Source organism: Protomyctophum bolini (assembly GCF_963924005.1).
Source record: "Protomyctophum bolini genome assembly, chromosome: 16".
Lineage (NCBI taxonomy): Eukaryota > Metazoa > Chordata > Actinopteri > Myctophiformes > Myctophidae > Protomyctophum > Protomyctophum bolini.
The window spans coordinates 37,764,741-37,785,253 of NC_137877.1; the positions used below are offsets into that span (position 1 = coordinate 37,764,741).

The 20,513-nt window shown below is 42.7% G+C and overlaps 2 protein-coding genes across 2 annotated transcripts in view; one reads left to right on the forward strand and one right to left on the reverse strand.

The window, feature by feature from the left end:
• The window catches only part of sema5ba (sema domain, seven thrombospondin repeats (type 1 and type 1-like), transmembrane domain (TM) and short cytoplasmic domain, (semaphorin) 5Ba), a gene marked incomplete at its 3' end in the record, with an annotated part of 237,128 nt that extends 228,624 nt beyond the window's left edge, over nt 1–8,504 (reverse strand). Inside the window, 1 exon segment of the mRNA XM_080786023.1 lies at nt 8,325–8,504.
• A 1,996-nt stretch (nt 8,505–10,500) lies between these two features.
• Nucleotides 10,501–20,513, forward strand: part of pdia5 (protein disulfide isomerase family A, member 5) — an 82,069-nt gene continuing 72,056 nt past the window's right edge. Inside the window, exons 1-2 of the mRNA XM_080786487.1 lie at nt 10,501–10,586; nt 20,357–20,483. Of these exons, the coding sequence (XP_080642613.1) occupies nt 10,515–10,586; nt 20,357–20,483 (199 nt within the window). The 5' untranslated portion in view covers nt 10,501–10,514. The remainder of the gene's footprint in view (nt 10,587–20,356; nt 20,484–20,513) is intronic.

The window sequence follows — 20,513 nt, forward strand, 5'->3', positions numbered from 1 at the left end:
AACCATTCTTTCATTCATTCTTTGTTTTTTTGCAGAAGTTATGATCCCAAAAGACTAATTATTTTGGTTAGTGAGAGACGTTACATTTGGATAGAGGACAAAACAAACCTCAGCTGCCCTTTCTACCTGGACTTTGGCCATAGCAATTAGCAAAGCTTTGCACAGCAAAGTTCACACTATAGCGGTGACAAAGTGACATGCTACACGTCATGTTCAATGGAACCTGGAAGCTACAAATTGACGCCCAACACTTTATAGCATGACACACTACACAGATGGCACTACAACATCGGTTGAAATTGCCTAAACCTTTCCAGTGCTCCAATGACGCAGTGAAGCATCAATCAATCAAGCAAGCAAGCAATCATTCTAACTTATACTGATTGATTGGTAAATTAAAGAAAAACAAATTATTGACGATTTCCTTGTGCTATTTAAACCTACCATTTTCTTTTACAGTATGTTATGTGGCTTGAGCAGCACTGAGCTATCACGACTCGTCAGCTGGTCAGTGGTCATGTTTGGCCAAATTAGTTTTGTTGCCACTTTAGTGGTACTCCAGCGTCTTAATGTCAACCTTATGGGTCCATTTGGTTCCATTTGCACACTCTCAAAGTGGTAGGAAATGTCAGGAAATGTCTTGGAAAGACCATCCAACTAAAAGAGAGATATGACATACCAAGGGTTCCACTACGGTCACCCAAAGATGGGCCGTTTTTGCTGGACATTACTATAGAGATGACCACCAGAACGTCTCTGACATACTCTTCTCAGTCTTCGGACTTCCATGTCCAACTAGAGGAAGAACTTAAGAAGACCATTTACGTATGCATCGACAATAAATGCTATTAAGCAATGGGCATGCCTGATCGTTTTGTATCTCAACTGCGTTTGTCGGTTGATGAAGTATATTAAATGTTAAATGCACAGTGTGTTCTGTACACAGTATGTTGGCTACAGGTAAAGTGTGAAGAACATCACAAAGGCCATCTGTGCTATGCGTAGGAGGTTTCTGTTATCCTGTAACATACTGTACATCCATGCTAACATGATCAATGCACACACGTCACGTACAGGTACACCATGCCTGCAGACACACACACGCACACTATGCTACTGTATAGTGAAGGTCAGACACGCATCATGGTTTCCTTTTTCCCCCCCTCTCTGGAAGATAATATCTGAAGGACAGTGGCTATGCGTATAGTGGTGCAGTCAGATCTAGTTCCCCCTGGCCAGACATTAACCCATTCTGACCTGAGATCAGATTCATACAAGGTTTCCACTGGGACACACACTGGTCTGATTAACCCATTCTGACCTGAGATCAGATTCTAAAAATGTCAGTCGTTCTTCGATTTCTCAAAAATAGCAGACCTACAAGCTCGTAGCGCGCCACTCGGTGGCGCGCTATGAGCTTGTAGATCTGCTATTTTTCAATAGCTAAAGCATAACATGATGCCAACACCAAAACGGGTTCCCGTTCAGAATGGGTTAATCTTTCATATCCGTTGTCCCCCCTCTCAATTGATGCCCCCCCGACAGCAGAAATAATTCATATGGGCACCGCCTAAATATGCATCATTAACCCATTTGGGGCGGGAACCCCTCTTGGTGTTTTTTAAGCATTATGTTACACTTTAGCTATTGAAAAATAGCAGATCTACGAGCTTGTATAGGTCTGCTATTTTTGAAAAGTCTTGAAAATGTGGCGCGAATCTTTGAATATATATTCTTTCAGAGCGTTTTTAAACTCACAAATCTTTGTTTCTGGGGGGGGGGGGGTGGTCCTTGACATGAAAATGTTTGAGAACCAACTGACATAGAAACATAGGGTTTTTAAGAAAACTGTCAGGATTTTAGAAGACATTCATAGAGAATCGTCCTCAGGTCTAAATGGGTTAAAAATGTGATGAAGGGAACTGTCGTCTCATTATTCAAACACCTATCACACTTGTTAATGACGAGATATAATTCATGTCAGATGCCGTTTGGACACGCGGGGCCCCCGGCATGCACACAAACATGTCCTGGACTCTGCTGCTACACACAGAGAGAGAGAGAGAGCTCTCTCTGGTAGTCAACTGAGAAGAGCAGATCAGACAGAGAGAGCAAGAGGGAAGGACAGAGAACAGAGAGAGAGAGCTTTCTCTGGTAGTCAACTGAGAAGAGCAGATCAGACAGAGAGAGCAAGAGGGAAGGACAGAGGACAGAGAGAGAGAGAGAGAGAGAGAGAGAGAGAGAGAGAGAGAGAGAGAGAGAGAGAGAGAGAGAGAGAGAGAGAGAGAGAGCTCTCTGGTAGTCAACTGAGAAGAGCAGATCAGACAGAGAGAGCAATAGGGAAGGACAGAGGACAGAGAACAGAGAGAGAGAGAGAGAGAGAGAGAGAGAGAGAGCTCTCTGGTAGTCAACTGAGAAGAGCAGATCAGACAGAGAGAGCAATAGGGAAGGACAGAGGACAGAGAACAGAGAGAGAACAGAGAGAGAGAGAGAGAGAGAGAGAGAGAGAGAGAGAGAGAGAGAGAGAGAGAGAGAGAGACAGACAGACAGACAGACAGACAGACAGACAGACAGACAGACAGACAGAGACAGACATAGAGAGAGAGAGCTCTCTCTCTGGTAGTCAACTGAGAAGAGCAGATCAGACAGAGAGAGCAAGAGGGAAGGACAGAGGAGAGAGAACAGAGAGAGAACAGAGAGAGAGAGAGAGAGAGAGAGAGAGAGAGAGAGACAGACAGAGAGAGAGAGAGAGACAGACAGAGACAGACATAGAGAGAGAGAGCTCTCTCTCTGGTAGTCAACTGAGAAGAGCAGATCAGACAGAGAGAGCAAGAGGGAAGGACAGAGGACAGAGAACAGAGAGAGAACAGAGAGAGAGAGAGAGAGAGAGAGAGAGAGAGAGAGAGAGAGAGACAGACAGAAGGTTGTTGTTGGTGGGTTAGGATGCGGAGGGACTCTGAGTTAAGTTATTGTCTATAAACTGTTTTGCTCAGTTGGGTTGCCTCCCCACCAGGCCATGTCAAGGGCCCTCATAATAAGTTAGTCAAAAGGTGAAAACCTACAGTATTTTCCATTTGAATAGACAGCAAAACAATGCTCTTGAATTCACAACAAAAGCGTTAATCATGCGTAAGACAAGCATGCAGAGGCTACAAACACGCAACCAACCTTTATGAATGTATGAATACTAGAATTTCGTGCGCGCTACGCGCGCACTCATCCCAGAGCGACTTTGCCACGCACTATGGGAAGAAATAAATGGCGGGAGTTGACTCCACATGTAGTAACGAATGGGTTATTGGAAATGTACCATTGTTTTGTCCTGAATATTTCCACAGCCTAAGTACTAAAGGATTGTGACTGTGGGACAGACATACAGTCTGACATACAATAGGCTACACGTGTGCACAGTGAATAAACAATGACCTATATGCCCAGAGTTCTTAAATTAACATAGTTGGATTTTAACAGAAAGACAATGCCATAAATCAGTCAAAGTAAGTGACAGACTCAACAGTAGCACACAGCATGCAAGGCAGCGATGCATGCATGCAAACATGTTTGTCCAGCTGAGATTTAGTGTCTCCATCTCTCTGTGGAAGAGGTTGCACATGACCTGTACGGCCACACTGAGGCGCTCCAACACAAACACAGACACAAAACAACACCACGCTGTTTGTCCAGTTGACCCAAATCAACACCAATACCTAGCCTGTTTGTCCAAAACACAGTATCTGCTGGCCACGTGTCTACTTCGCCACAACCTAATGTTAGTAACAAATGTAGGGGAGAGCCGCCAAGGTTGTAACGCTTCACGGTTGTAACATGGACGTTATATCTTGATTGGTCAACGCCACCATGACGCCATCGCGTCAGTATGTGTACAGCAACGTACTCTACGTGGCCAGGAGTTTGAAGTTTGAAGTGTTTACCTTCAAAATGCGTCTAATTTTACACCTGGAGTATATGTGTGGTACAATTTTTGTCTTTGGTGTTGGTGAATAAAAATCCACATGGATGTGTTCATGCTTCTGTTCTTCATTAGTTTGCATCGTGTTTAGACGGAATTCACGTTCATTCTGGTCTGTAAGCAACTGCAAAGAAAACTTGCAAAAGCGGGTCATTTGTAACATGTGTTACAAATGGTCCGCTTCCATTCAATGCCATTATATGTAATATTTACATATTTGACATATTGGCCAATATTATATGTTCTGAAATGGTATTGTATCGTGTAGTGTATTCTGAAATTAGTTTAGGGTTGTATAACGTTGTACAACTCAATCAATCAAACGTTTGTTTAATCAATGTATTGCCCCATTGAAAAAAAAGAAATGGCCAAACTGGTACTGGTACACCCGATACTATTTAATATTTCCCTTATGTTTGATACATTTTCTTATCACATCCATGGTATAAAAACAATGCTAAGGAGTTGCTTCAATGAAATGTAATTGCTTTAAGCTGAGAACGATATGTTTAATGGTGTTTTTTAGCGTTGTTACATTTATCATGCATGCCGTTACAATTGATCCGATATGCGCAGCAAATGTAACACTGAAACAGCGTCCACGTTCGGTTGAATAACTCCCGACCTGTTTTATCAAAAAAATAACTTGAAGTGGTTTATGGTAGCTGACATGTGTAGGTCCGTTGCCTGAAAATATTACATGTGTAGCTAAACGGATCTCTGAGTAAAAGAATGAAACGTGCAAAATGTTACATCCTTGGCGGCTCTCCCCTATTAGTTTACTCACAGCACAGCACCGTCACTCCTGTCAGTTATTTCGTCCTAATAACTTGAAGTGGTTTATGGTAGCTGACATGTGTAGGTCCGTTGCCTGGAAATATTACATGTGTAGCTAAAGGGATCTCTGAGTAAAAAAATGGAACGTGCAAAATATGTTCTAAAATTGTATTGTATTGTGTAGTGTATTCTAAAATTAGTTTAGGGTTGTATAACGTTGTACAACTCAATCAATCAAACGTTTGTTTAATCAATGTATTGCCCCATTGAAAAAAAAGAAATGGCCAAACTGGTACACCCGATCCTATTTAATATTTCCCTTATGTTTGATACATTATCTTATCACATCCATGGTATGAAAACAATGCTAAGGAGTTGCTTCAATGAAATGTAATAGCTTTAAGGTGAAAACGATATGTTTAATGGTGTTTTTTAGCGTTGTTACATTTATCATGCATGCCGTTACAATTATTCCGATATGCGCAGCAAATGTAACACTGAAACAGCGTCCACGTTCGGTTTAATAACTCCCGAGCTGTTGTGTGTATTGCGTGGTGAAAAGGCCGTGTGTTTGTGTTGTAAACAACTCATGTTATGTCTGCGCACACTGTATGTTGCTATGGCTGCTGACGTTAGCATGTGTGCTATCAGGCAAAAGCTGAGATAGATATGCAACTACTACTGGGGAAAATGCCATACAAAACACAACACCTAATTTCGGAATGTTATTGTGACCTATTGAGCACAATCAGACCATCATGATTTGCTTGCTGGACCTATAATTAATTTATTAGCATTAAATGTCCACTCGCCCATCCAAAAGAAAAGCAAGATGGCTGCGACAGATTGTGAGCGCGACGGACTACGGAGGCCAGGAGGAGCAGAGCTGGTGACGTAAGAGGCAGGCAGTGTTGCCAGGTTTGCGAATTGTAAGCGAGTTGCAGTGTATGCAAGTAGCGTGGTTAAATTCCTTGTTTCTCGGCGTGTTGTGGCACCCGTTTATCTGCTGGCTCGATCGTGATTTTCATAAAAGTAATATTTGTAGAGTAAATAAGAAACTTGAACGGCTAAAAAATAGGCTATGTCAGTTCGGGGAGGGTGGCGAATTTATTTTGCATATAGAGATGTGTGGTAAAAGTGTGGTTCGGTCGGAGATAGAGCATGAAGAATGAGTATGGGTACACCTTTTCACTTGTATAATAGATATATCAAAGGGGGGTTATATAGAATTGGCCGAATGCCCAGGGACAAAATAAACAACCGGTTGCCTCATACACAAGTTATGCATGGCAACTTTCCTTTCTGGATCTGAACGTGGATTTGATTTGATTGTAAAGACTCATTTTCTGACAACATGTCACGTTTCATTATTATAAACTTATATATGAATTAATAGGATAAGCAAAAACTATTCGTTTCAAACTTGATTTCCGTTTTCCTTGTGATGAAAATAAATAAACTTAAAAACTGTACTTCATTTCACACCGAAAACATGAATCTGTCTTACATGGTTTAAGAGCAATTAAGCTGCACATATCTGAATGTGTCATAACTGTAGCAGAGCACAGTGAGTCATACAGATGAAAAAGCATGGCCAAAACGAGTAATACGTGCAGGCAGGCTGGCACATAATTTGCTTTTGATTCAAGTTAATTGAGGTTATTTCATGAACTTTGACAATAAGCCTTATGATGAGTGAAAACATTTCCAATAGCCTGAAGACATTATTATTGGGTTAGTCTGTGGAGGTATATAGTGATGAAATAATGAAGTTCAATGGACATGTCCTATTAGCACAAAAACCCACAATGCTTTACAGTGCTTGAAACTGGATGTAGTAGGCCTATTAAACAAGCCAGACAGAGAAAGCATTAACCCTGGGTTTTGTATTAACCTAAGGGGGAACTAACTAAGTAGGCTAACTAATTGCTGTGCTGCCAATCAATAATTACCTGTCTAGTATGTATTCATTAAGTAACGATTCGTATAGCTGGAGTAACTCATCTGCTCGATCACCTGTCAAGGTGTTATCACAGCTGTCCAATGCTGCTCAACACTGCCCTCTGTCGTTATCTAGCAATAAAGCATATCTCGTCAACATTTGGGAATGTTCAACAACTTGAAATTCATGTCTGCTATTATACTTTTTTATTATAATAGGTTGTTTTCCATTCAAATGTATTCTATATTTGTGGCCTTTATTATGGATACAAGAATGTTTGTAGACTATAGGCTCATTCCGATATAAACTGCATGCAGGGAAATTATTTATCAGCTTACAGAATGTCTTTCCCAAATCGCAGGTGATTTGTTTTCAATTGATTCGGTAAATCTTTAGCAGGACACTAAAACAATAAGAGGGTAACGCGCGGAACGCTGCGAGCAATGCCTGCATGATGTGCGCGAGGGAGATGGGCTGAAATTATAACTAACGCAATCTGGTCATTACGATTACGAATAGTGAACAATCATCATCAGTCGACATCATCAACATGGCTTAATACTTTAATAAAGTACCCTGATGTTACTAATGTAGATTACTCTCTCCTCCCCTGTTTTACCCTACATGTGTTGCTTTTTTCTTTCTCAATCATCAACATGAGCTAGATACTCGTACTCGGACAACCTGTCTTTTCCTATCTATCACTATCAGACTAGGCTACAATATCTTGCAAAAAGCAAACCGTTGTAGGTCCTACAACACAATAGTATACGCTTCAATTCATCACTGATGATGAATGAACGACCCTCATCGCAATCCCGACTAATTGTGGACAAATATGTAGGCAGCATTTTCACATCATTACATCCAGTTTTGATCTCTCTATATCAAGACACCATAAGAAGAAAACACCTGGATCTAGGCTAGACATAATGTTATTTTAAGTTCACAGCCACAGCCACTCCAATCCTAATAGCCTACTGCACACACGCAAGACAAAAGTAAGTTTGCGGTGTTATAATGTGGAAGGCACAGCCAGGCACTGGCTGGCAGCGTACTGCTGCAGCCCCACAAATGCCTCTGATCCCGGGATGGAACGTGAGTAGAAAGTAAAGCTATGGGGCGTCATAAAAGGAACGAACTGCAAACTGCTCTTAACAAAAATACAACAACATTACCGGGGAACAAATCCTACGCGTGCTGCTCGTAATTAAAGCAGACGACAAAGGGGGCATATGATCATGGCGCATTGACATTTCGGAATGAAAAACACCACAACATGTTCAATGTTCAGTCCACGTTGTAATAGGAAAATAGCAAAAAGGACCTGCACTTATATAGCCGCCTTTTTTTTATTCTTTTCGGGGAGGCAGATCAAAATGTAACTATAATCAATTCAAAATGCCAAATTGTTCATTTTGTTCAACCTAAATAAAATTAGTTTTGGTCCAATTATCAGCCCATCACTGCCCATCAGTAATGGAAGACGATTTCAACCATTTCCCAAATTCCCACCAAGAGGTAATTCCAATTGAAGACATAACCATGGTGCGCAGCGCAACACACCACAAAAGTGTAAAGCTATTGATCACTAGCGTCTGCACTATTAGAGAAAAGTGTGTTCCTTATAATTACCTTGGAAGATGTTTCTTTCTATTCCGCAAGTTGATGCCAGGGGGGGGTAAAAAAAAACCTGTAGAAACACGCGGTCTCTTGCAGTAGAGAGAGATATGAGCTACTTGTCTTCAACTAGTGTTGTGTATATGTATCCTCTCAGCCGACGTCTTGCTCACAGCGACCTGCAGCCAGCAGCCAACAACTAACTGCGCTCTGTGTGTGTGCGCGAGGTGGACGGTACTGCACGGCGCTATGTGTGTGTGTGTCACTGTCAGAGTGTGTGTGTGTGTGTGTGTGTGTGTGTGTGTGTGCGAGGTGGACGGCACTGCACTGAGCTCTCTCTCTCTCTGTGTACGTGTGTGTGTGTGTGTGTGTGTGTGTGTGTGTGTGTGCGCGCGCGCACCGTGCACGGTACTGCACGGAGGGGAGGGGGGGAGGGGAGGGGGGGGGAGAATGTGCATTCAATAAAAAGGAAGTGCGTATGGACACCCAGGAGAGCTCGCGAAGCCAAGAAGGGCTTTCGAAATAAGTCCTCCTGCTGCAACGAGAGAGCATTGCCATTGACTGACTGCACAAAACATGCCTCATCAATGACAATAAATCACACTGCCTGTCTGTACTGTACTGTCATGTACGCCTGCCTGTGAAACAGTGAAAAGACGGTATATCTATGTTTTATCGTTTGTTGAAGAAATGAGTGACACCGGCTCTAATGTCTCGTTGTCTGAGGCACCGTCATGTTGATGTTGTGGTGGTACCATGGCAATTAGTAGTATACTAGGCAGGCTACAGCTGTTTGGAACTTTGCGTTTCCAATTGAATTAAATATGTTCATTGCTGAAACCTGAAACTCTGTCTGAACTCTAGGTTTAGAACGCTAGCCTATACTTCATTGGTTAAGTTGTTATTCTATCCTTATCTTATCTTTTACAAAAGATATTGACCTTTGATCTGTCAGTTGCAATGTGACCTACGGTCCCCACCCCACCTACTTTTTATTTTCTTACATTGTTTTATTATGCTTTTGGCACCTGCTTTTGGCTATGAGTATTGAGTATGCCTATTACATAAACATAGCAAACATGTATGAAACATGTTTTCTCATGCCAATAAAGCTCATTTTAATTGAATTGACGACTTTTAGTTTAGTTCACATTTCCGGCCTGCAGGTAAAAACCTATACGGACTGAGACTCATTGGATAAATAAATACATTTTATAAATTGGCTACAACCAAATAAATTAACCCATGTGGAAGATAGGAATACTGGACTCACCGGGTGAGTTGTCTTCACTTTCTGAGCCGGCGGGGTGAGTTGTCTGAACTTTCCGGGGTGAGTTGAAGCCATCTCTGCCCTGGTGAGTTGTCTTCACGTTCGGGGTGAGTTGTCCGGACAACTCACCAAAAAGAGTAAAAAGGGTGAGTTGTCTTGTTACCGAAGATAGCCTGCATGGGATTTAATCAAGGGGAGGCTATGTATATTGCCATAGGTAGCTCTACTTTGGCTGTGATATCAGAATACAATTCAATTCAATTCAATTAAAATGGCATAGAAAACATACGTTTACAATTGCCAAAGCAAAGTGTCAAAACACAATAAAAAAAATGTTGAAAATGGGGAAAGGAGGCTATAGGCTATACTATACAGGGGGTAGGTAGGCCTACAGCATTTTGTAAACAAAGATACAAAGTCATAACACAGGCCAGGCCCAGGCCGCCAGGGTAGCCGCTGCCTATAAAGCTTTTTTGAAACAACATTTGTATCAGTCACTTTGGGACAAATAGCAGCATTTTTCTCAAAATAGTATAAAAAAGCACCCGCAGATTTAAGATTTAAGTTTAAAGCTAGATGTACTTCCTGGACGGTGGACCCAGGTGCATGCATGAGCTTAATTACAGTTACACGCTGGGGGAAAAGGCTAATTCATTGACATTCACAAACGAATAGTCACCTTGGCTATAATTTATATTGATACACATTGGTATTACTGCATTATATCTAAATTACGACAACTTCGAAAAGTAATTAATGCGTATTTTTGCTGTACTGTACTCGATTTGCACTGACCTGTGGCGTGGAGGAAGAGGCGGGCAAACTCCTTCCAACATTCAGAGAACTACATTTCCTAGGAAGCCTTGCGTCGTGCTCGAGGATCCATGGAAAACCGATTGCGCCTGCGTATCCAGACGTGGCAACGGAACGGCATCATGGCCTCTTTCAACCGCTGCGGGAGACGGATGAGGAGAGAGGCAAAAATGTATACGCTGGTGGTGTTGTTGGTGAGTACAGCGAATCATATGGTTTGTGTGGCGGTGTTGAGTGATAGATAACGCAGTTATTTAGAATAGATAGGTTGCTGGCCGCGTTCGGGAAACACCTCAAAACCTCCCGTCGCGTCTTGAATTCAAGCAGGAGGAGGTAAAGTTGACAGTACAGACCTCTCGTCTCGGCTGTTGTTCCATTGACGAGGCTGAACTTGGTGCTCGGATTTCGCCTCAAAACAAGTGGTCTGCTGTTTACCAGACTTGTATCGCTTTTATTCGAGGTAGATTGCATCTACTCAGCGGGAGTCTGCTACACAGTAAATGGTTGCCTGTGTGTGTGTGTGCATAAAGAGAGACGGGGTTCCTCCCGAATGACTGAGGCATACATACTAGTCTGTGTAGGTAAGCCCCCCTTCCAGGGAACATGGGACGAGTGATCACACTTTTAGGCCCGTGGAGCAAGCATTGACTTATTGAAATGATGTTTGTTTTGTTTATATAACATCTCTAGCCTTGTGGTCCCATTCATGTATTATCCACCTGTTACAGATATGGATACCGGGCCGGTATGCTAAGCTACTATAGTCTACTGCCATGTTCAATTGTTGCATTAACTCATTTTGGTGCCCTTACCAAAAAGTTAAACTCGTTAAAAAGGACATTACAGTTGCAGGCTACATTATTTGAACTGTATAGGCTACCCTACACAGGGTGTGGGTGTGGCATTCATGATATATAAGTGCCCTTTGGAATTTGGTATGCTGTTATATCATATGACATGGAAGATTAAACACTGGTTTTGGCATGTGCACTGAATGAGAAACAACAGTTTAGCTATTGCATAGCCTCAGGGACATTATAACACGTTCCACAGTGGCAAGGATTCCCTTCCTCAAATCACATCTAATAGTGCACCTCCTTATCCTGCTCCATATCCTGTTAGTCTGCTTTTGCAAACAAGGGTTGGGTATTGATTGTGTGTGTGCACGTGTCGTGCGCACAGCACACTGTGCCAGGCAGGCGTTTTGTGAGTACACGTTGGCTTCTTTGGCTGACTGTGTGTACTTTGAGTCACTGTGACTGGAGAACCGAACGGTCAGAGTGGGGTCGAGCAGCAGCAGCAGCACCGTGGGGTATATGGAGGTATTTCTGTTAGGGACAGAGTGATAAAGCATGACACTCATGACACTGGAACGAGCTGTGCCTCTGGCTGGTCTGCCTGTCGGAGCAATTTCTCATCTCTTTTGCCCCAATTAGGATTGGGGACTCCGTTCTACTATCATACACACTGATACAGTACATGTATGTATGCATGCATGCATGCATCTCACACACACACACACACACACACACACACACACACACACACACACACACACACACACACACGAACCTGGCTGTCCGTATCCCTCCTTCTCACCTCTGCTCTTCTTCGCTTAGTGTGCTTTCGTTCAGCATGCCAGTAGTAGTCAGTGGCTCAGTGGAGCGAGTGGGGGTATCCTGCAGAGCAGTGCGTGCCACAGGGAGATATATGCCTGTGGTGGGGCTGACCCACTCCCATCAGATCCATCGCTGATGATGATAATGGGGAAACTGCAGTGTATAGAACTCAAAATATGTCATGCGCCCGTGTATCTCCCTTGTACAACGTTATAACTGTTGCAACAATATAATAATCTAAGTACCAATTATAGCAAAAATGAGGGAGGTGGTGGTGGGTCAGTTCAGAATAGAATTACTAAAATAATTGGTAAATATGTTTAGCTGAAATGTATTAAACAAATAACAAATATTCACATAAACTAAACTAAATTGCAAAGGTCTATGCAGTGAGGTAAGGGCTCCTCTTACCAGCCCACTCTTCCGCAAATTCGGATCACAAACCGAAAGCTTGAATCCTGGCAATGTAGTAATCCATTATAGTCGAGGGGCCACAGGCCCAAAAGCTCAAGGAATGGAGTTTAACCTGTGATGTCATGGCATGCTGTACTTTTTCTTTGTGTGTTTTTTTTTTTCTATTAATTTGGTCCTTAAGGTCCACAGAATGAGAGGTCTGCTCTGCCAGAAACATCACGAAAAAAAAGTTATGGCTATTTTTGTATACTACACCAGAGACAACCTATACAGCACCTTTTAAAACAAATTAGAATATTGTGTAAAAGTTAATTTTCTTCTCAAATATAACTAAAAAAGTTATACTTTTACACAATGCATTTTTAAAAAAGGGGCTATATAACATGTTACATTCCAAGCATTAGTTTTGCACGAAAAACACTCTTTGGCCTAAATTCGGCCATAGCCACTTGCCCAAATGTGCCCAAATGTGCTGACCTCATCACATTTGTATTGACGGCTATGGCAGTTTTTTTAGCTCCAGGAGTGTTTTTTGTGCAAAACTAATGCTTGGAATGGATTCAGAATCATGGAAACCCCCTAGTTTGACATGTTACACGCTACTTAAAGCATAATGAAATTTGGAAAATGCTGCCATAAATATGTACGGTAGTCTATGGTATGGTATACCAAAATGGCTATAACTTCCTTTGCGATGTTTTCGGCAGAGCAGCCCTCTCATTCTGTGGACCTTAATGACCAAATGAATAGAAAAAAACACAAATAAAGAGTACGGCATGACGTCACAGAAATCCTCTCAAATGTTGAGTGACTGGCCAAAGTCATCTTCATCCAGTGGTACATCCAATTAGATCCAACGGAAACAAGACATGCATGGGAAGTAAAGTAATCCTCCTGCTTTTCCAGTTGTCTCCCTCTGCTCACATTCACCCTGGACTGATAAAGCCACACTCCAGCCACATCAGCCTCGTCTGATATAGGTGAGTCTAGGGGTCGGGTTTCTCAATCACTACTAGACTAGACTCCGTAGCAATAATTTGCACCATAGATATAAAAAAATAGAAATGTTGAAGATGGGGCGGAATAATATACACTGGGAGAGGAAGTACGCTGGAAGTGTAGAAGGCCACTCTGCCACTCGAGTGATCCGGGACTTACAGACCCGAACATGCGTTCTGTGACGCACGTGCATGCTTCCGAGGGGCTTTGCAAGGAATCTTGGGACAGTTTTGCCCTCCCTTGAGCACATTATGCTCCAGAGCCGGAAAGGGCGTCTCTACGTTTATAACTTTATATGTCTATGATTTGCACCACACAGCCATATCATGAACATGAAAAATAACGTGATGGCGTGCTAATAGCACATACATCAGCAGATTCATGTCAAATTAGAAAGAACATCGTCATTGAACCAAAATATGTGTAGAAACCATGCATGTGACTGTCATCATTTGGCACAGCGGTTACAACGTATTGAACCAAGGGAAATCATTGTCAAGGTGAGGGCTTGAGAATCACTGGAGTGAATGATGCTGATGCATTCTGGGCCCCCTCAAACTGTAAAAACCTGGATGACATTTATTAAGCAGATTTGTCACAGCAGATGGAGGGTGAGGTCTAGTGGGCAGGAGACGGCCACCCCGCTGCTTGGTACGCGACATGCTTTTTTCTTCCGTTTTTTTTGTTTTTTTTACACCCACCTTTCAGAGAATAAAGACGCTAGGTGCATGGAACTCTAATGGATTATTTTCCTTAGTGTATTATCGACCTCCCTGGCCTGAACTGCATAAAGTAATTGGAAAATGGAATGTACTGTACACACAGTGCCCAGTATATGGTCCTGGGAGATGAATTTGGAGTAGATTACAATTCCGAGAACGACTTGTGTTAAGGTCATACCCGTCATTTTATATATTTGCCCATTGACATTTAAGTGTTTTTTTTTCTCTATTTAGAAAGATCACTTCTGAAGTTCTGACCTATGAAGTTAGTACAACACAACTGTGTGATGATCAAAACATTCAGGACGTGGCAGTGACTTAATCGCGGTTTTTGCCCACCCTGAGTTGTCAAAAGTTATGATGTGATATTTGAGGTTTAATGTGCCTAGTGTTAAAATGTGGTTTGGACAGCAGCCTATTATGGCATGCAGACTGTACTGACTACTGATTTAAAACTATCCGTATTACAGCTAGTATAGCGACTACAAGCTGCAGTACAAATAGTACACAGACGGAGGCAAAAAAGCTAAACTCTCTCTGCTCTGCATTCCCTACATCTTGTTATAGTAGCAGGGCGGCTGTGACTCAGGAGGTAGAGCAGGTCGTCCAATGATCCCTGGGTCGGCGGTTTGAATCCCGGCTCCTCCTCCTGTCCACATGTCGAAGTGTCCTTGGGCAAGACACTGAACCCTGAACATATTTACCACCGCAAACTACTCTTTAAAAACATGTATACAAGCCTTGAATAGCAGCTGTCTGTACTAACTGTCACTGCATAATCCTAATCGGTTCTTTGCACAATCCACAGAGAAACAGGTATTTTCATTATTTCCAGCTAAAAAAATGCACTATATTGGTTACATATCGGTTATTGTCCCCTCTCTATAATCGGTAAAAAAAAATCCATATTGGTCGGGCCCTACAACTGGATGTTGCCTCTTGAATGGGGCTTGTCATTTTGTGACAGTTTGAGGAGTAAATTCAGCACAATCTTTTCTCTTACTATATCTATTTTTCAATGTCTGTCACCGAAGGCTCACAATGCGATTCAGCATTCAAGCATTGCATAAAATCATAGCTGTCAGCCATGTCAGCTTGACGCTGGCAGTCAATGGCAACCCCAGCTGCCTGCTGTCTGGAGTACCATTCATGCCAGCAGCCATAGTATGCACTCAGAAAAAAAGGCCCCTTTCCCCCCTGCAATCATTTTATCAGTGCTTAATGGGGAAAATATTTAATCAACTGCAAGACGGGTTACATTCCTGCATACTTCTTTCGAAGGAAGCACTATTAGCCGCACCATTTGGAGCCGTGCAGTTATTACGATTACTACGGCTGTTTCTTCTCTATATTTTTTGTTCAAGAGTTACCGGCGCAATAAATGTCTCTCTGCTTGAGAGAGAGTGGAGAGATTTGCTTGGAATCCTGTTCAAGATGGGTGTCATTTTTTGAATCATCCCAAAGGGGAGCCATGTGGCGTTTGGATTTCCTGACTCACTTGAATAGATAAATAAATAAAGCTGTGTGTGTGTGTGTGTGTGTGTGTGTGTGTGTGTGTGTGTGTGTGTGTCCTTCTCTCCTCATCTTCCTCCTCCTCCTCCTCCCCCTTTCCTCTTCGCTCCCAGGCCCATGGCCTGCGTAAGCAGAGAAGTGTCACCCCTGTCGACCTAGATGTGGTCCTTTTTAATTAGCCTCCTCCACGCACGCACGCACACACACACACACACACACACACACACACACGCGCACACTGTCATCGCCTTCTTGGATCACATACTGACGGAGGCATCTTAAGTCATATCATTGGTTATCTCGTCATCACCTCAGCCTCATCTCTACAGACAGTCGGAAGCATTGGACCCCATGCACACGCACACACACACACACACACACACACACACACACACACACAACGATTAATTGTCACCCAAAGGCGAATTGGCGATTAATAGTTTTAGTTTTTTTGCATTGGAACATGTTACAATTTGTATTTCTGTTTGCCTTTTAAGCTTCGTAATCACAAATTGCACAGGGAAGATTTTAATATTTATTTCCAAAAACGTACAAGATTTTTGAGAAAATTGACATTTTTCAACATGGAAGATAGCCTGATGAAGGCCGCATAGGCTGAAACTTTGCTGTTTCCCTGAATACAAGTGCGGGTGTTTGTTCCTTCCTTTTTCATTTTTGGGCACCGTACCCTCTCCTGGAGGAGAGGAAAATGCAACGTGGAAAATGACTATTATGCAAAAATAAATTTCATTGTTAATCGATTGTAGTGGGCCTAGTTGTGGGCTATGAGCTTGTAGATCTGCTATTTATTTTTATTTTTATCGTGAATGTGGTGCAATCTTTTCTTCTTGGGGGGTACCTGGAACTACATATTTTCAGATGGGGGTCGGCGGCCAATTACATTTACTTGTGGGGATCCTTGACATGAAAATGTTTGAGAACCACTGACATACAAACATAGGGTTTCTCAAAAAACTGTCAGGATTTAGAAGACATTTGTATAGGAAATCGTCCTCGGGTGACTCTAAACGGGTTAAATGTATGCCAGAACAGTGGCTTCTCTAATGACTTCTTTCAGTGTGCTGCAGTGCTAACTGCTAACCTTGCAGTACTGTAAGTGAAAGTCGGTAGTTTCTATTAGCTTCGGCTGCCCATTGATAATGTCATTGGAAGGCAGCTTTCTCAGCTGTCCACAGACGATTAGATGAGTAGACGGAAACGGTGCCATCTTGTAATAAATGAGCACACTAGTCTCCGGAGCTTTATTTAGAGGCAACAGATTGCAACGTTTCGACCTATACAAGTACTTCATCAGGCAAATATATCGGCATATATCGGCAGTGGCTCAGGGGTAGAGAGGCCGGATGGTAACCGCAAGGTTGCCACTTCGAACCCGGGCTCCCCCAGAGTTGGTGTGGAAGTGTCCTTGAGCAAGACTCTGGACCCCTAATTTCTCCTGATGTGCTGGTTGGTGCCTTGCATGGTTTCCGCCGCCATCTGTGTATGAATGTGTGTGTGTGTGTGTGTGTGTGTGTGTATGGGTGAACCCATCTATGTAAAGCGCCTTGGATAAAGGCCTATATATTATAAATGCACCATTTACCATTTATGCCTGATTTCCGACACCTGGCCTAAATATAGGCATTGAGATGTGCACGCAATCTTCTCTGTGAACTGTTCCGTTAACAAATTAACACATGGTCCTCGATTCTTTCTATAGGCCCGGGGATTCTCAACGTTTTTGGCTGGGGACCCCTGGAAAGAAATAGCTTTGGCCATGTCTCGCGAGTCGCGACCCCCGCCCCCTCCCCACCCCCGATACAAATTTACCTCTACAATAACCTTAATAATAGAGAAAATAAATTATTATTATAAATTAATACTGAAACCTGAGTCGCGACTTGGTACCCACGGTATGAGAACCCCTGCTCTGGTCTACTTTTAGGGGGGGGGGCTAATTTGCAGTTTTTGCATTAGGCAGCTTCCAGTGGGGAATTGGAAAGTTGAAAATGAGGCTGACAGGTGCTTGTTTCCATGCCAGGTGACATCACTCATCATCCAGGTTTCCGCTGAGCGAGCACACAACGTTGTCGGGCGTCTAATTTAGTTCTCTGTAGGGGGACGAGGCTTGAAGGAGGGACTTTTTAACACACTCTGGACGGGACATTCTCTTGGTGTTTTAAGCATTATTGTTATAATTTAGCTTTTGGAAAAATAGCAGATCTACAAGTTTGTAGCGCGACACCGAGTGCCGCGCTATGAGCTTGTTGGTCTGCTATTTTTGAAAAAAACGTGAATTCTTTCAGAACGTTTTGAACTCGACTCTTAGCTTCTGAGGGGTTCCTCCTGGAATAACATATTTTCAGAAGGGGGACGGCGGCCAATTACATGTCATTCTTTTGGGGTGCTTGACATGACATATTGATCATCACTGATATAGAAACATACTGTATTGTTTCAGAAAACTGTCAGGGTTTAGAAGATTATTTTTTAATTTCGACGTCAGGCCTAAATGGGTTAATGAGTTCTGATGGGGACGGGAAGGGAAACTTTGAACGGCCTGCTTTTGGTCTCTCAATCTGCTTATATTGGAACTTAACCCCTTTTGACCTGAAATCAGATCGATTCGATTTTTCAAAAATAGCAGACCTTCAAGCTCGTAGCGCTCGGTGGCACGCTATGAGCTTGTAGATCTGCTATTTTTCAATAGCTAAAGCATGGCATAATGCTAACACCAAAAGGGGTTCCCGCCCAAAATGGGTTTAAGGCACCAGCAGCTTCTTTCCTGATACGGTGTGTTGCTAATTAACGACAATCAATGTGGTACTAATAATAGACAAATGGTGGATTCATTCATACAGGGCGGTAAATACACACACCTGTTTGTGGGTGGTGGAGGAGCTGCCATCTTTTCCTCTTGTTTGAAATCCACACTCCCAAAATAATACTACTAAAATATTAATATTGAATCAACTGTTGCACCTCTAATAGGGTTATGGTCTCAACGTCAGGGTCTGAGGACCACCAGGGGTCTAACGTGGACCCGTCCCTTACCGGTCTATAACTCAGAGAGTGTACAAATGGAACAGGGTCCATTTGGTTCCCATTTGTATTTTGTACATTCTGAGTTAAATTAACTTAACTGAGTTACAATTTTCCCAGTATAAATTGGGGTACCGCACCCCAGAGATAAAATGGGGGTCTGTGTGGCCTAATGCATATTCGACTGGGTGTCCTTGAAATGAAAAAGGTTGAAAACCAATAGGCCCCGGTCACAATTATGACATAAACGTCTAATTCCAATTATTAGAGATAATCACAATTATTTTGTCATAATAGCTTCCATGTTGGAAAAAAAATGTCATACACAAAAAAACTGAAATTGCTGATCTACAACCTTACAACGTGCCACTTCATGCACTGTAGTAATAATAAATAATAATAATAATAAACACTGTTATAATTTAGCTATTGAAAAATAGCAGATCTACAAACTCATAGCGCACCACCGAGTGCTACCCGAGCTCGTGAAAATGTGGCGCAAATCTTTGAATAAATATTATTTCAGAGCGAACGTTTTTAACTCAAATCTTTGCTTCTGGGGGGTCCCTGGAAAAACATATCTTGAGACGGGGGTCTTACATATTTTTGGGGGTCCTTGATGTCGTAGTATACAACATGATATGATCTGAGTGCCTATGCTGTGTATACTTGTACAATGTACTTGTACGTGAATATACAAATGTACTAGATATGTATTGTGTACTGTACTGCCCTGAACTGTAACATACTTTATAGTTAGCCACTGTGGAGACATCTCAGAGAGCAAGGTCAACTTGCTGCTAGCCGATTTGTTATTGTTATGTCTCAGTGCCACGACATGAGGATCCAAAGCTATATATATACAGTATGATTCTGTATGTGTATAATACATTGTGAACCCTTGGCGAGATACTGTCTGGTCGAGATAGAGTGTCTCGTTATTATTGTTCTCCCGGGCCCGTCGATCGCCGTCGTTACCACAGGAATAATTCAGCTGGATTATCACACACCACCCAGCCTACACACACACACACACACACACACACACACACACACTACCGGTCTGCCAGAACCGGACGAGGGTCCAGTACCTAGAGATTACAACACTTGACATGAAACTGTTTGAGAACCACTAATCTGAGTTCCCAGAAGTTTTATTTTTCGCCACTAGGCGGGCGAGAAAAAAGGAACTTCTGGGAAAAAAGGAACGTATCCCTGTGAGGGAAGTACGTTGCGCTCAGAATCTGAGCGGACACTCCCCTTTCCGGTCTGAAGCACTGTGCATACCATGAAAATAGTCCGAAGGGAATCCAATTCCAAATTGAATTGTAGTAGGCCACAGCCGCTCAAGGAGCAATTGTTTCCCTTCCGTCTTATTTAGATGTAGCGCCCACTCCATGTGGAACCCGCCCCTGTCTTTTGATTCGCATTTCATTTGAAACGCAACGCACTGGGCCACGGCCCTGCTGCACAGGATCTGAGGCCAATTCTCCTAGACTAGAGAACCACTGACATAGAAAACATGGGTTTTTCGTTTTGTAGAATCTGGTCAAAATGGGTTAAATTTGTAATGGTGACGGCCCTAACTGAAGCACTGAACTATCGTCTCTCTCTCTCTCTCTCTCTCTCTCTCTCTCTCTCTGTGTGTGTGAGCAGATGTGGCTGTCGTCGGCACTGGGAGCGGTCAAAGTGTCTCCTCTCATAGAGAAGGTCAGCGACCACAAGGACTTCAAGAAGCTGCTCCGGACCAGGACCAATGTTCTGGTGCTCTACACCAAGACAGGTGAGATGACAAGAGATTACTGCAGGAAAG